The sequence below is a fragment of the Podarcis raffonei genome, chromosome 2 (assembly GCF_027172205.1).
Source record: "Podarcis raffonei isolate rPodRaf1 chromosome 2, rPodRaf1.pri, whole genome shotgun sequence".
Classification (NCBI taxonomy): Eukaryota; Metazoa; Chordata; class Lepidosauria; order Squamata; family Lacertidae; genus Podarcis; species Podarcis raffonei.
In genome coordinates, this window is record NC_070603.1 from 29,438,801 (window position 1) to 29,453,842 (window position 15,042).

At 44.1% G+C, this 15,042-nt stretch overlaps 1 protein-coding gene across 2 annotated transcripts in view; it reads left to right on the forward strand.

Annotated features, from left to right (window-relative positions):
* The window catches only part of SLC38A10 (solute carrier family 38 member 10), an 84,652-nt gene that overhangs the window by 21,234 nt on the left and 48,376 nt on the right, over nucleotides 1-15,042 (forward strand). For both annotated transcript variants that reach the window (XM_053375487.1, XM_053375486.1), the window contains exons 4-8: nucleotides 264-357; nucleotides 1,858-2,001; nucleotides 4,741-4,865; nucleotides 10,567-10,669; nucleotides 13,227-13,409. In XM_053375487.1, coding sequence (XP_053231462.1) covers nucleotides 264-357; nucleotides 1,858-2,001; nucleotides 4,741-4,865; nucleotides 10,567-10,669; nucleotides 13,227-13,409 — 649 coding nt within the window. The remainder of the gene's footprint in view (nucleotides 1-263; nucleotides 358-1,857; nucleotides 2,002-4,740; nucleotides 4,866-10,566; nucleotides 10,670-13,226; nucleotides 13,410-15,042) is intronic.

A 15,042-nucleotide genomic window follows, 5' to 3' on the forward strand; every position in this document is an offset into this window, starting at 1 on the left:
GCCTGCGTTAAGGAGCATGAAGCTCAGGCACCTGATATACAGAATCAATGCTTCTCCTGAAGCTGTCCTTTTAGTGAGGTGGTGGGAAATTCACAGCAAAGGTGTCGAGGGCATCAGTAGTGGATGATGTTACTGTTCACAGTGTTTGAGTGCTGATTGCATCTGGAATGCAGCCGTTAGCACATACCTGGCATGTAATAAGGGCTGCATTCCAAGGGAACACTCTGCTTTGGAGTGACCTGCCCATTTTTGTGCTTTTGCAGTATGATTGGACTGATGCTAGGAACCTGCATCGCTTTCTACGTTGTTATTGGAGACTTGGGATCCAACTTCTTTGCCCGGTTGTTCGGGCTCCAGGTAAGCTTGCTTCGTATTCAGAACATTTCCCCTTTCCTGTTGTTCTGCGTAAGTTTTTGCTTTTGAATGCGTCCTGCCTGAACAGTATTGTTGTGATGCATCCAAGCCTCCAGCCTGCTGTTTTCAAAGTTAGTAGCAAGCGCTGAAGCCACATAGCACTTTGTCCCACAACAGCCTGATCCAAGGCAAACTTAGCTCCCACATATAAGTCCAAGGGTCAGCCCCAAATGGATATTCTGCAAGTGTTCGGTTTCCTGCGTGTTTCCTTTAGTTTAGTAGTAAGACTATCTCTTTCTGTTTATATAGTAGCTACACTTATGTTCAGATCCAGAAACATTTATTGCATTAGTCCATGGACTCCAGTAGAAGGGACTTAGGTGTTTGCACCCACCCATCCCCATTGTTGTACTGTTTTGATTTTCTCATCTTGTTTGTGAAGTGTTTTGACTTGGTAGTGATGTGAAGCAAGACTAGGCAGAGCTGGAGACCTGTTACACTGATGCTGTCGACAAAAAACCAGGAGACAGCAATTCTAAAGGACCGTAGGGGAAGTCTGTGGCAGACCTGGGGGATCTAGCACTTTGGAGAACTGAACAATACTTCAGGGCTATAGTGTAAGCCTTAGGATGTACCCGGTTTGTTTGTTAATCTCAAAGCTCCAAAAAGGGATACACAACTGGATTGTGAATTCCCTGGCAAACCGGGTTAAGAAAGTGCAAGCACTGATAGCATATCTGCTGTTTGCCTTTTTGACAGAGGAACAGTTGAATTCCCCTTGGGGAAATAGGGACCAGAGAACAATCCATAGGGGCAGGGGCAGGCCAAAAAAGCTAAATGGACATTCAGTAGTGTTTTGGCACGGTTTTTATCTGCTCCGGCCTGATGTAGTTAAGCTCTGATTAAGGAGCCGAGAAGTTTAAAAGATGCGTCATAAGCAAAGCCAAATTAGGTATTAAATATTTCTAGGCATTTCCAAACCTCCCGCTACAATAAATACCAAAAAGCTGCCGGTTAATTTTCTGGGTCAGAATTTCCAAGACTTCCATCTCTTCCTTCATTTCCACACACACCCCGCCTCCCCCTTTCTGCAGCAAGGTTAGTTTTCATTTTATTTGCTGGAAGTACATAAAAGATATTCAAATAGGTTGCGTTCGGATTACCATTTAAAACAGCCAACAAGCTTTCGCTTTTAAAACGGGGCTCGCTAAGAGCTTCGTAGAGCAACAGTGGCACCAAGTGACTATGTAAGTTAATCACAGAACGCCCTGTGGGAAGCCGCTTTTCCTAGCAAGCCGGCGTTTCCTTTCCTTTGCTTTCGGAGTGAATCTTAATCTTGGTGTATTGTGGGTAGGGAAGGCATTAAGTCTTTCTGTGTCTTATATTGTGTGTGTATATGTTGTGTTTATGTATGCATGGTTTATATATAATTTGCTGGGCAGCTGCCCCATTCCCCTAGAGATCATTTGGATGTTCTCATTGCAACTCTTCCTCATCTTCCAGGTGAGCGGCTGGTTCCGCATTGTCCTGCTCTTCATCATCTCCCTCTGCATAGTGCTCCCGCTGAGTCTCCAGAGGAACATGATGGCTTCCATACAGTCCTTCAGTGCCATGGCTCTGATCTTCTACACGGTGTTTATGTTTGTGGTCAGTATTAATGACTGGGAGGCTTTTGTTTTCCTCTGTGGCTGGTGGTTAATTCATCTTAGGGAAACCGCAATACAAATTTCAAGTTCCACGGTGTCCCAAGCTTTCCTCGTGGGTGGGCTCTCGGAGGACATTCAAATGGATGCCAGGTCTGCCTGTTGGCAGGAGCTCATAGGCTCGGGGTTTCGATTTGAAAGGCTTTCTGTATTTAATGTTACTGGCACTGCTGGGTAGAGGGCGACCATTACCCGTAACAGAGAGGCCGCTTGCTGTCCTATGTGGCCACAGACTTGGGAATGTGTCTTCTATATACTACTTAATGCTACACATTTTTCCAGGGAGATCATGCCACGTCCCCAGCTTCTAGCGATTCAGCACATTTTATATACCACAGTGCAGTATGGGCTCTTAGGCCACACAGATTGCAGAAGAATCCCTTGATTAATTTCCTCGCTTTCTCTCACAGAGTGTATATTATCAGGGTTCGCTTGTTGAGGGTTTGGCAGGCCCTCATGCCCTGAGCCAGTTGTCAAATTCTCCCGAAACAAGCATTCTGCCTCGGCCTCTATACCCACCTCACATCTAATGGCGGTCCTAGGTTTTTCTCACTTCCCCCCACAAACTTTCCAGCCACAGTGCTTCTATTTGGGAGATAAAAACATGTCTTCTTAGGCCACATTCTAGAAATAGCATATAAAGTTGTGCAAACTCTTTAAGATGCTGAATGAAAGCGGCTAGTTTGGTGGCGAGGTGGGGAGCTTGTGGCCCTCTAGATGTTGCTGGGCTCAAGCTTCCATCATTCCCAACCATTGGCCAAACCGGCTGGGGCTTATGGGAGCTGGAGTCCCAACTCCATCCGCAAGGCCACTGGTCCCCCATCCCTGGGATACTTGGTACCATGTAACAAAGCTGGTGATGTTCATGTAAAGATGCAAAAATATTCCTGAACTGTTGCAATAAACATAATGCATACACAATGGGTAGGCAAACTAAGGCCCAGGATCTGGCCCAATCGCCTTCTAAATCTGGCCCGCAGACGCTCCATGTTTTTACATGAGTAGAATGTGTCCTTTTATTTAAAATGCATCTCTGGGTTATTTGTGGGGCCTGCCTGGTGTTTTTACATGAGCAGAATATGTCCTTTTATTTAAAATGCATCTCTGGGTTATTTGTGGGGCCTGCCTGGTGTTTTTTACATTTATTTCCCCCCCCCAAAAAAAATATAGTCCGGCCCACCACAAGGTCTGAGGGACAGTGGACTGGCCCCCTGGTGAAAAAGTTTGCTGACCCCTAGCATACACCAGTGCTACTTCACATGCTGCTTTACAAAGTTTTGTAAGTGTGCATGCATGAGTGTGTATTTATCTCTATTTACACACATATATCTCACACACATACGGAGAGAGGTCCCTGCCTTCATGGAGCTTACCTTCTGAAACCGTGAAGAAAGACAACCAAAGCAGGTAGAGAGGCCAGGATAACAAGGGGTGAATGTGACAAATGCAGATTGTACATACTTAAATTTGGAACTGGAAATGAGGACTAAAGGGGTTAAACAAAAGTCCTCATAGAAAAGAACAATTCCAAAGGAGGAAAGAGAGATGGCACATGTCTCATGAAGGAGTTCCACACACAGAGAAGGACAGCTAAGGAGAATAGATGGAGTCGTGTTAGAGAGCAGGAGATGTTTTGGAGGCTGAGGATGATAGAGCTGAAGATTACAAGAAGGGTAGGGCAGGAAAGGGACCCAAAAGATATCATGGAACAAAACCTCGGAGAACTTTAAAGGTGAGGCCAGGAGTTTGTCCTGAATATGGGAAAGGGATGGGATGCCAGTGAAAAGTTTGAGTAGTGTACAAAGCATCCATTTGACGGCAGAATCGGTGGAGAGTAAGTCTCAGTTTTTTTGCCACCCTTTCTGTGTGTAGTAGACCAGTATAAAGTAAGCAGCACATAAGCGGCACACAAAACACTAAAAAACCATTCTACATTCTAAATCTTATATTAATAATCCCAAAATTGAGAGAGCTATGTACAAGATCTACTACAGAAGCCACAAACAGAAAACTCATTCAAATTGTGTCCAAAAGGAAGATTCAGTCTTTAAAGGTTCCTTTAGCCAGGCTCCTGTAGATAATCGCAAAGGTAAGTTGGATCAAACGTTGATGTCAGTGATGCTACGCACAAGAATTAGACAGGGTGCCGGCGTTTGTCACCTGTTTCGCCCATGAAGAGTCTCGGGCTTCTTCAGTAAATTCTCTCTCACGGTTTTGATATATTTATAATCGAATTTATAAACGAAGTCCATATGTTACATTTCTTCTTAGATTAAGCTATAATATTTAATTTCTTTCTTCAGGAAATTCTCCCTCAAGAGTTTGGTATATTTACATACATTCAACCTCATATTATAAGTTCTTATTTGACTTAAGCAATTATTAATTTACTAAGCAACCCTTTCTATGTGTGGCACACTGTTAATGTGTGGAACCTTATGAGAACTGTAGTTTGGTCACTCACCTTGTGGGGGGGGGAGGGCAAGGCCTAAGGAGACGGGACACAGCGCAAGGCCTCCCCCAGGAAGGAGGCTCACACTTGCAACCAAACGGGATGCCTGGCCCCTTAATCGTTTTCACGGCGCTCGTCTGGTTGTTGCAATCTGGCTTGCCAGACGTTGGTTTGGGTTTGGCGTCTCTGTTGTCTAGATTGTAACCTCTCTTTTCTTTTCCTTGGCTGCAGATCGTGCTCTCCGCTTTCAAGCACGGCCTCTTTGGCGGGCAGTGGCTGCAGCGGGTCAGTTACGCACGCTGGGAGGGCATTTTTCGCTGCATTCCTATCTTTGGCATGTCTTTCGCCTGTCAGTCGTAAGTACCAGCAACTTCAGCTGCTTAGAGATTGCAGGGTGGAACGAGTTTTGTTTAAGGGCAAAGGGTCAGGGTGGCCTGTACGGGATAGATACCATCTGGTCCCCTCGTCTTCATTTTAATCAAAATATTTTACAGCCCACTGAGGTACAGCATCTGACTGGGTTGTGACCCTTTTGTTACCTAGCTGGGAGAAGGGGTTATATTTCACTCTGGAGTCATTGTGCTTAAGAAGCTTTTTGTTCGTAGGAGGCAAATACATCCCCAGTGTAATTTTCCGTTGGCTGTCATGTCTCTTTACTAAGGATGCTACTGACCCCCGTTCTAGATAGGTAACAAGAACTTAAGCGGACATAATTACACCACAGTAGGGCCACCGAAGCCCACCTAAAATGATTTACGCGTTTGTCTTCATTAGGCATCACAACAATTTCAGCTAAGAATATTTAAGTAAACGGAAACACATCTTGGGTCAAGTTGACATTGCTGATTATAGGATCCCTGTTGCCCTCTTGGGCTGTGGGCAGGGCTGTGCGCATTCTGTTTGTGCAATACACAAAACAAAGGCTAACCCAGAGTTTGGCTTGAGGCTCTTGGCTTTTATTAAAACAGCAGCAGCAACATGTTTTAAACCTCTTGCTTTGAGAGAAGAGGGTGGAGACTTTGAGTCACTGACATCTGAAGGCTCAGAAACCTCAATAGTCTAAATGGGATCTCTGTTACGTAATGCAACCCCCTCCTGTGGCTTTCCCTGGGCCCCGTATTCTGTTTCTTCCTGACTGCAAACTCCTTCTCTCCTCTCATGCCTCCCTCCCTCTCTCTCTTTCCACCCCTCTTTTCTTTCTGCTGCGTATCTCAAAGCCCCAAATCTGTCAATAAAAGTTAATCATGGAAGCAAATGCTGTGCATTGGCACAATCTATCCTGGATGGAAAACTTGTGGGGTTTTTTGGTGTAGCACATGCATATCCTTAGTTGTGGGGGTTTGTTGTTGTTGTGACAAATGGAAGCTTTCATCCACAGATGAGTCCCATTTACATTCTGATAGTGTTGTCCTCGCCACCCTCTGATTTGTGGCTTCTCTGAAAAGTGACCCAGCTGAAAACATAGGTGTATGTTCAGCTGGGGACCTGGGATGGGCAGTTAGCATTAGTTTGGCACGGCTGGGCTCTTCACCTTTCCCCCCTGCTTATTATGTCTCTCAGCTAGAACATGCCTCACTCAGTTTTAAGTGTCTCTGCTATAATTGGTGACAGAAGGGTTGATTCATTCTTTTGTAGCTGTACCTAGTTACCACAGCAGGCTTTTCAAAAATCCAAAATTGTCCTCGTTTTTTCTTGTGGCGACCATTCAGTAACCAACCTTCATTTGTTGGGAGTTGGAAACACAGGAAAATTATACGTTCTGGACTAGTATATTCACATATCTATCTAAATATAGATTGCTACACCACCAGTGTGGCAAGCCAAACCGAAAGCTTAAACCTATAATTTTTCCCAAGGGCAAGAATAACACACACTTCTTGGCCCGTATGATGTCACATGCGGATGAATCCCAGAGTAGACAGGCTTGCAGTCACTGACCTCTCAATTCACACTCCCCTCCTCCTTTTTTTTTTTTTTTTTAAGTGACAAGCATAAGACCTGAGTTCCTTCCCTCTAGAGGCGAAAAAGTAACATGCATCGGAATGCTGGTTGCTATGGTTTGCACAAGCCTACTTTCCTTGTGGTGTTGGCTCTTTCTGGCATTGAGGCTTGTCATTGCCAAATTCAAAGAGAAACGTCTTTGCCCCCCGCGAGCGTGCCATATGGTCTAACAGATTGTGCATGGGGCAGGGAGCCAGGAAGCATAGAAATGTAATATTAGCTCTGCTACAGCCTTCCTATGTTGACCTTAGGCTAGTCTCCCCATCACAACAGCTTGTTTGTAATGTGAACAATGGTGGTGTAACCTTTGAGGCAGGGATTTCACACAGAAGCATGGTGGATCCTTGAGTGAACGTCCCAACCCAGGTGGCCGGCACTATTTTTGCGGGTGAGTCTAACACCACTGTCGTTCCTGGTGCAATGGAAGCCAGCACTGTAAGGAAAGGCGAATCAACCTTAATTCTGCTCTCACTTTGACGAGTGTTCACCCATAAATCCGTTCTTCTGTTTCCTCATTAATCGGTAAGACAAAAGAAAAAAGAACTGCACAAAAACGTGCATTTAAATACAGTGGTATCTCGGAAGTTGAATGGAATCCATGCCGGAAGTCCGTTTGACTTCCAAAATGTTCGGAAACCAAGGCACGGCTTCTTATTGGCTGCAGGAAGCTCCTGTGGGCAATCGGAACCTGCGGCAGACGTTCGGGTTCCAAAAAACATTTGCAAACCGGAACACTGACTTCTTGGTTTGCGGCATTTGGGAGCCAAAATGTTTGACTCACAAGGCGTTCAAGACCTAAGGTACGACTGTATGTATTTCAATACGCGGTTTAAAGTGATATTCTCTCAAAAATATGCATTTTGAAGCATTGGTTCAGCCAAGAACTATGTCAGAACATCCAGGAAACGTGAAATCTGGTGTATGAGTTCTGATCTGCTGAAATCCAGGGGGTGTTAGTCAGTTCACACTGGAATTTGCAAATGCCAGATTCCTCAAGCATTCCCATGTAGCATAATGGGTGCTGTGTATTTTTAAACGTTTGCTTTTGAAAGACTCTGAACACCCATCTGGACGTTGACCACACTATGCTTCCTTTTCCCTTCTCCAATATGCAGGGCACATCCCCATTTCCAGCCGAGTAGACTGGTGGATGGCCATCCATCCTCTGTAAGATGAAATGAGACTCAGATACCCTAACTGTGATCAAATACTCCAGCTGCTTGGCCCCTGAGGCCTCTTTTATTTTGCAGGATTGGGCCCTTTTCTATGAGCTGTGTCGCATGCTGTCCGTAATGAACCCCCCCCCCCCAAATGCTGCAAATGCACCCTTTCTGTTTTCTACATGCAAGGGATTCCCCCCCTTTTTTTTTTGGTATGGCAGAGATGAAAATCTGTTAACAAAAGAAACAGCTCTCTCTTCATCAAGAAGGAGCTGCTATTTCTCTGTATCAGGTTCCGAAGCTTCTTGTTTGTGTTCTTTCTCTCCTTGTGTTCATCTTGGGAATAGAGAGATAAATGTAAAGGGCATTTGGTCTAAATATCTTCCTTCCGTCTACCCCGAGGAGTGGCGTTTATGTGATTGCAAGTGATGTGAAGAAACCTAAGCCTGTAGCATACAAAGTGTTTTGTCAGACAAAGGCTTCTTCGCCCTGAATGCCTCGATCCTGGCCTGGCCCTCAGGGTGGGCATTTTACCTCAGAAATAAACTCCGCACACATTTAGGGTGTGCTGCTTGTCGTGTGTGCTGGAGTCCCGAGAGTCAGGGAGGCTTGGTGTGTGACGTGCCTTGCTGGTTTAGAGGAGTTTTTACAGCTATATCTGGAAAGCCAAAATGTCTTGGGGATGGTTCATGAAGCAGAGGCAGTAAATGACTTTTGATCCTTCTGACTCCAGAATTACTCCCTTAAAATATATAAGATTTTCAGCTCTAGACGAGACCAAAAGTCCCTTCTAGTTCAGCATTTTGTCAACCAGACAGTAGCCTCTGGAGAGTTCGTATGCAGGGCAAGGTGGTGCTGTTTGTTCTGCAGTACTGAGTAATTGTTCTCCAGTACTGAGTGATCGTAAGGTATGCTGCGTCTGGATACAGACGTTCCATTTTTGCCCATTGCTACGTTGCTTGTACTTCATAGAATGCTTCCCTACTTCCTGTTGAGCCTCAGATCCAAACTAGATGTGACAAGGGAGATCCATGAACAAGACCCCTTGGGTGTTTTTGTTTGTTTGTTTTTAATTAATAGCATTCATGGAGGACAGGTATTTGAATAGGGGTCATGTTGCTGGTGGCGAGTGGTTATAAACCAGGCACCCCCAAACTCGGCCCTCCAGATGATTTGGGACTACAATTCCCATCATCCCTGACCACGGATCCTATTGGCTAGGGATGATGGGAGTTGTAGTCCCAAAACATCTAGAGGACCAAGTTTGGGGGTGCCTGTTATAAACCTTTCAGTCTCTGCTCTTTTTCACCAACTAAAATCCACCATCCACTCCCCATAGTGCCACCATTTGTGGCAATGAGCAAAAAGCATTGAGAGGCACAGTTTTACTTTGTTTTTAATAAAAAAAAATGGATTTTGCACTTGTATCTTATTATAACATGTCCAATCATCAAAATCCCCCCCGACTTCCCTCAACTTCCTCTTCTGGTCCCGTCCCCCCATATTAACTCCCCCTGCTTGCTTTGATATATCTTCCTATGCTATCTCTATATTAATTGTTATTGTCTCTTATCCTTCTATTCTCATCTTTATAGTTTTTATACTTATTTTTTGTTAATTGTAAATGTTTACTCAAACCCTGCTAGTGAGTTCAAATCTTTACATTGTTTCTGTTGTATTTACAGAAACAAAGCAAAGAGCATTGGGAGGCACAGTTTTAATTGGAAATTACATTAATTGGAAAGGTTCAAACTCCCACCTCCCACCCCTTCAGTGCCATGGTCCTGAATCGAATCAGCAGGGCCTGCGGTTGCTGTTGACATCACCTGTTCTTTGGATCTCAGTTTGTTGGGAATGGCAAGTCAGAAGACGCCGCTTGCAAGTGGCCTCTTTTTGGAGTTCGCAAGAACTTCCCTAAGGTTGGATTTTCACATGCAACTAACACACCTAACATTGGAGTTCCCCCCTACCTTTGCTGTGCTATTCCCCACTCAATATACAAGCATATGTTCAGGGTTGGTTGTATTGACAAGCAACATTTGCATTGTATATAACAGTGGTGGTAATAAAGGTACCCAGATAGATAGCATGACGTTGCCGTTTTCGTAAATACTTAAATAGCACTGAACTGTCCAGTCCTCTGAATGATGGAGAGCTAAAAAAATAGATAAATCAGCTGCTGATTCCACACCACCACCCTACTTTCTTGCATGGTAGTTTTCATAAGTGCTTCTATCCTAAATGACCTTCCTATCTACTTAGCCTCTCAAGGTGTCCCTGTGTGTTCAAGAGCATGTGGTCAAGTCAGGCCCAGGCATCCTCTGGCTGCTGCAATAAGCCGTACACCTGATGTTAGGAAAAAGCTTTTCCATGTGCATAAGCACCCAAGCCCCATGTAATTGGCCCTTCCGCTTTTCTGTGAGTTGAGCTCAAGCATCAGTGCTGAAATACGACAGGCGCAGTGTTTAGTCTTGGTTGTTTAACTTTTCTCTTTGACAATATGATGCTCTAGCTCTCTTCCTGCTCGTTATTCTGTAAACACCGCATTGCTTTAATTATCAGCTCGGGATGATCCAAGAACAATAATCTGCAGTGTGCTGTCTGGAGCTCTGCCACTGGTGTCTGAGGCAAACAAGCGGTCATTCACGTTGCGACATTTTTATTTTTAAAATATGTGAAATATTTACATTGCACATGTGGCAATGGCAGGCAGGGAGGGAGGGAGCAGGAATATACGGGCACCACTTAAACTTGTGAGTGTTGAGAATCCTCTTGGCGTAAACTGCAGTAGAGAGGCAAGTGCCTGAATTCCATGTGGGGAAGGTGTCAGCAAGCACACTCTACCGGCAAGGGAGAATTTCCTGATATGTTTTAACATTTCCCTGCTTCTCTGCAGCCAGGTCTTGCCAACCTACGACAGTCTGGATGAGCCGTCGGTTAAAATCATGAGTTCCATCTTTGCCTCGTCGCTAAACGTGGTCACTACCTTTTATATTACGGTAAGAAACCTTTAAAAACAACAACAACTCCTCTTTGCTCCATCTCCTTCCCAAAGTAAAAAATATTCCTCTGAGCATGTTTTGTAGAAGTGTAGAAACAACTGTGGAGACATTTTCTGCCACGTCCAATGGACATTCTCTGAGGACATTTCCAGAGCAGCAGAGACAGCACTTGGAGTGTGTGAGGAAAAAACCCCTTACTCTTATTGAACAGTTAGAAAGATATAGTTTAAACATGATCCATACCTACCAGAGATGCCCCTACAGGTACTAGAAATACTGGGACTGACAAGAGTAGAACTTGTTTCATCAGTATCCTGAGATCAGGATGAGCATTACATATCTTCCTCATTTGCCCTTTGCTGCTCTCAGAGTTAGGGCTGGTACATGCCTGTGAAGGGGCGGGAGGAAGAAGTGGTGATGTGTTCATCACAAGTTAGTCATGAATGGAGAGATGGAGTGATACCTTGATCTGACATTAGCACAGCTGAGAGAGAATTGGCTCTGTGTACAACTTGGGGTGGGGACATGGGTTAAACCACAGAGCCTAGGACTTGCCGATCAGAAGGTTGGCAGTTCAAATCCCCACAACGGGGTGAACTCCTGTTGCTCGGTCCCTGCTCCTGCCAACCTAGCAGTTTGAAAGCATGTCAAACTGCAAGTAGATAAATAGGTACCGCTCTGGCAGGAAGGTAAATGGCGTTTCCGTGCGCTGCTCTGGTTCGCCAGAAAGCGGCTTAGTCATGCTGGCCACATGACCCGGAAGCTGTATGCCGGCTCCCTTGGCCGGTAAAGCGAGATGAGCACCGCAACCCCAGAGTCAGTCATGACTGGACCTAATGGTCAGGGGTCCCTTTACCTTTATAATAATAATAGTTAGAGAACCCCTTTTGGACTTTTTGTGTGAAAAGAAAATGAATTTATTTCAGACATTTGTGTCTCAAGATTGAGAAAATATTGCTTAACAGAAAGTAGAACAGTTGGATATTATCCTAGAGTGAATGTTTCAAATAATTTATTTTATTTAACTGACAGACAGAAAATCAGAAGTTAGTTCACTCATTCATTCCTTCTTTCCTTCTATTCTTTCCATTTTTTTTTATCTTCCTTCTCTTTTTCCCCTTTTGTTTTCCTTTGTTGTCCTCTGCTCTGGGCTGTTATTGGGGTCCAAGGATTACACACACATGAAAGTGGTGGATTTATGGAAGGATCCTGAGTGAGAGACAGGGAAGGGAGAGACTGGGAGAAGAAAGCAAAGCTCCCAGGTGAGAGAGCATGGAGGGTCCACCACTTTCTGTGTGAGACAAGGGTTAAAAGCTAACTTTGACAGAGGACTCTGCACTTTCTTTTCTCTTTATTTTTTTGTTTTCATTTAGATTAGTTTCTTTAGAGTTGCTCCTTTGCTGAGCTGTAGTCGCTCCTCTCCTCTCAGTACCATCAAGGGAGCCATTAGGGAGCCAGTGTGGTGTAGTGGTTAAGAGCAGTGGACTCGTAATCTGGTGAACCGGGTTCGCTTCCCTGTTCCTCCACATGCAGCTGCTGGTTGACCTTGGGCTAGTCACACTTCTCTGAAGTCTCTCAGCCCCACTCATCTCACAGAGTGTTTGTTGTGGGGGAGGAAGGGAAAGGAGAATGTTAGCCGCTTTGAGACTCCTTCGGGTAGTGATAAAGTGGGATATCAAATACAAAACTCCATCAAACAATTAATACCATTGGTTGGGCTTGGAACATGGGAATTCAATGAACCACACTTGTAACATCATCATCATCATCATTATTATTATTATTATTATTATTATTATTATTATTATCATCCTCCTTTGTAGAATAGCCTGAAGTACTTCATTATAAGCTTGTTGGCTGCTAGGAAAACTTGAAGTATGCCATGTCACATAAAATATATCACATAAAAGCCAATTAAATGTAGAGAACATAATGACAAGGGAGAGTTGATGTTTTGGGGTCGGTTACTTCTACTCCCTTGGCTACTATCTTGACTTCCATAGCAGTATTTGGAACAGTCCAAGGTCATTATCTCTACTCATGATGCTAAAAATGTGGTCATGGCTTCAAAGTGAGTGTTCGCATTCGAGATGTCAGGGAAAATGTGAAGTTATTGCAATATTGTCACTTTTTGGAAGGCATCCTTACATGTTGTCATAGCCAGGTGCTTGGAATGACTTAATGTCATCCCACTGCTTTGTATCATAGTAGAGGATTTGTTTTACTCTGTCATAAATCCATTCTGCATCTGCTCTTTTCATACCGCATGCAGCTCTGGTCACCCAGCCTTGGGAAATATACATGGGAATTTGGAAATGTATAGAGAAACCCAACAAAAGTGATGTGAGATCTTGGATTTTTTAATTTTTTTTAATGAGCCAGAGCTTAAAGAATTTGGACTAATCAGTTGGGAGTGTGGGATAAAGATGCGATTAATTGAAGATAGTCTTCCACTGTCTTGAGGACAGGCCCAAGGGACGCCCAGTTTTCTGTTCTTTGTGTTGAACAAATGTATGTGACCACTGAAAGTAATTCCCCTTTCCTCCTTGAACAGGTGGGGTTCTTTGGCTATGTGAGCTACATCGGAGACATTGAGGGGAATGTGCTCATGAACTTCCCTTCAAATGTAGTGACCGAGATGATCCGTGTAGGGTTCATGATGTCTGTAGCTGTTGGGTTCCCTATGATGATTCTGCCCTGCCGGCAGGCGTTGAATACCCTACTCTTTGAACAGCAGGTAAAGCCCTTGTGGTTCAGTACAGTTCCTTGTTCTTGACTTAACTGTGATGTTTTTAGGCTTCCCTCACCTTAAACCAGGAGTGTCCTTACATCTTTGCCCTTCTCTGTTGTCTCCCCTCCCCACTTTTATCTTTCACGTGAAAAGAATGAGCAAAACTATTCCCTTCCAGGCTTAGAGGTGGTGGTCACACTTAGTGGCGTTTTGGTCTGATGTCTCCTCATTTCTTCATCACCAGGAACTGTAGTATTGAGCAAGTTTTGCTATGTTTGACTAAAAAGGAGAAAGTGGTTATGTTTCTATGGGAAAAGAGCATGAAGTAGCTTTCAGGGTAGTCAAGGATAAATGGTGATACTTGCTGCAAGCCTTCCTGAGCTTAACTATATTGCCTGTAGAAACAGCCGCAGGCTATTATCCATGTATTTCAGGTGATTGGGTGTCGTAAGGTAGTACATACCCTAAAACATACTGAACTCTATCGTGGAGAAACAATGTGGTATCAGACCAGCCATCACAATGTGTGAACAAATCCTAGGGTAGGGATGGGGAACTTGTGGTTCTTCAGATGTTGTCAGACTCCGACTCTCCTCATCCCTGGCTGGAACTGATGGGAGTTGGAGTCCAGCAACATCTGCAGGACCACAGGTTCCCCCCTCTAGTAATAGGGGAAGGAAGTGGCAATTACCTCCTTTCTGTGCCTTACACCACTTTGTTTCCCAGCCTGCTATATGGAAAGCTGTTCTGACACTTGTGCTACTCTAATGCAGTGTATTCCCCTCCTTAGGTTCCTTGTGGTCTTCTGTGTAACAACTGTACATACTACTGGGGGGCGGAATACACATGATGTAACTAGCAAAGTAGAATTATTTCTGCAGGTGGATCTTGGCCGCAGGAACTATTTTATGACTGCTAGTTGAAATATCTGCATATTGGTTTGAAGTCTAAAAGTCACCTCCTGTGATCCGCTGTTTTGGAGAACAACTCGCTTCCAGGCCATGAAAAACTTTTACACACATTTAAAGTTGGTTATGAGAGCTGTGATAGGCATATAAAGACAAAATCAAAATCCAACCTACAGCATTTGAACAGGAGACACCGAGTTATTTGGGAGTGATAAGAGGCTTATAACATCTGTAGGTGGCTTTTGGAGACTGACAAGGAGTCAAATGACTTGTTGCATACATTAGGGGATAAAGTTTAGATAGACAGATGGAAATAAATGATGGGAATGCTCCATGGTTAAAGCCACTATATAAAACAACATCTGCCACTGCCAGAGAGCGGTCATATAAATGGTATTTGACAGTGATGAAATTATCTCTGATAAACCCTAATCTTTCTCCTATATGTGGAAAGTGTGTGGTGTGGAAGGTACATACATCCATATGTGGTGGGATTGCCCCCAGGTACACGTGTTTTGGAAGCTGGTATGCTGGGAGATAAGTCAGATTGCTGGTCTTAGAATATCTTCATCTCCAACTTTGGTTCTGTTAAATATGTTTTTTGGATAGAAATTTAGATCATGATCATAAAATGCTGTTAATTCATTTATTCTCAGCTGCAGAAGCAGTGTGTAGCTCAGAACTGGAAGACGCTGCAGAACGTAAATGTTGAGCAGCAGTTTCAAAATGTT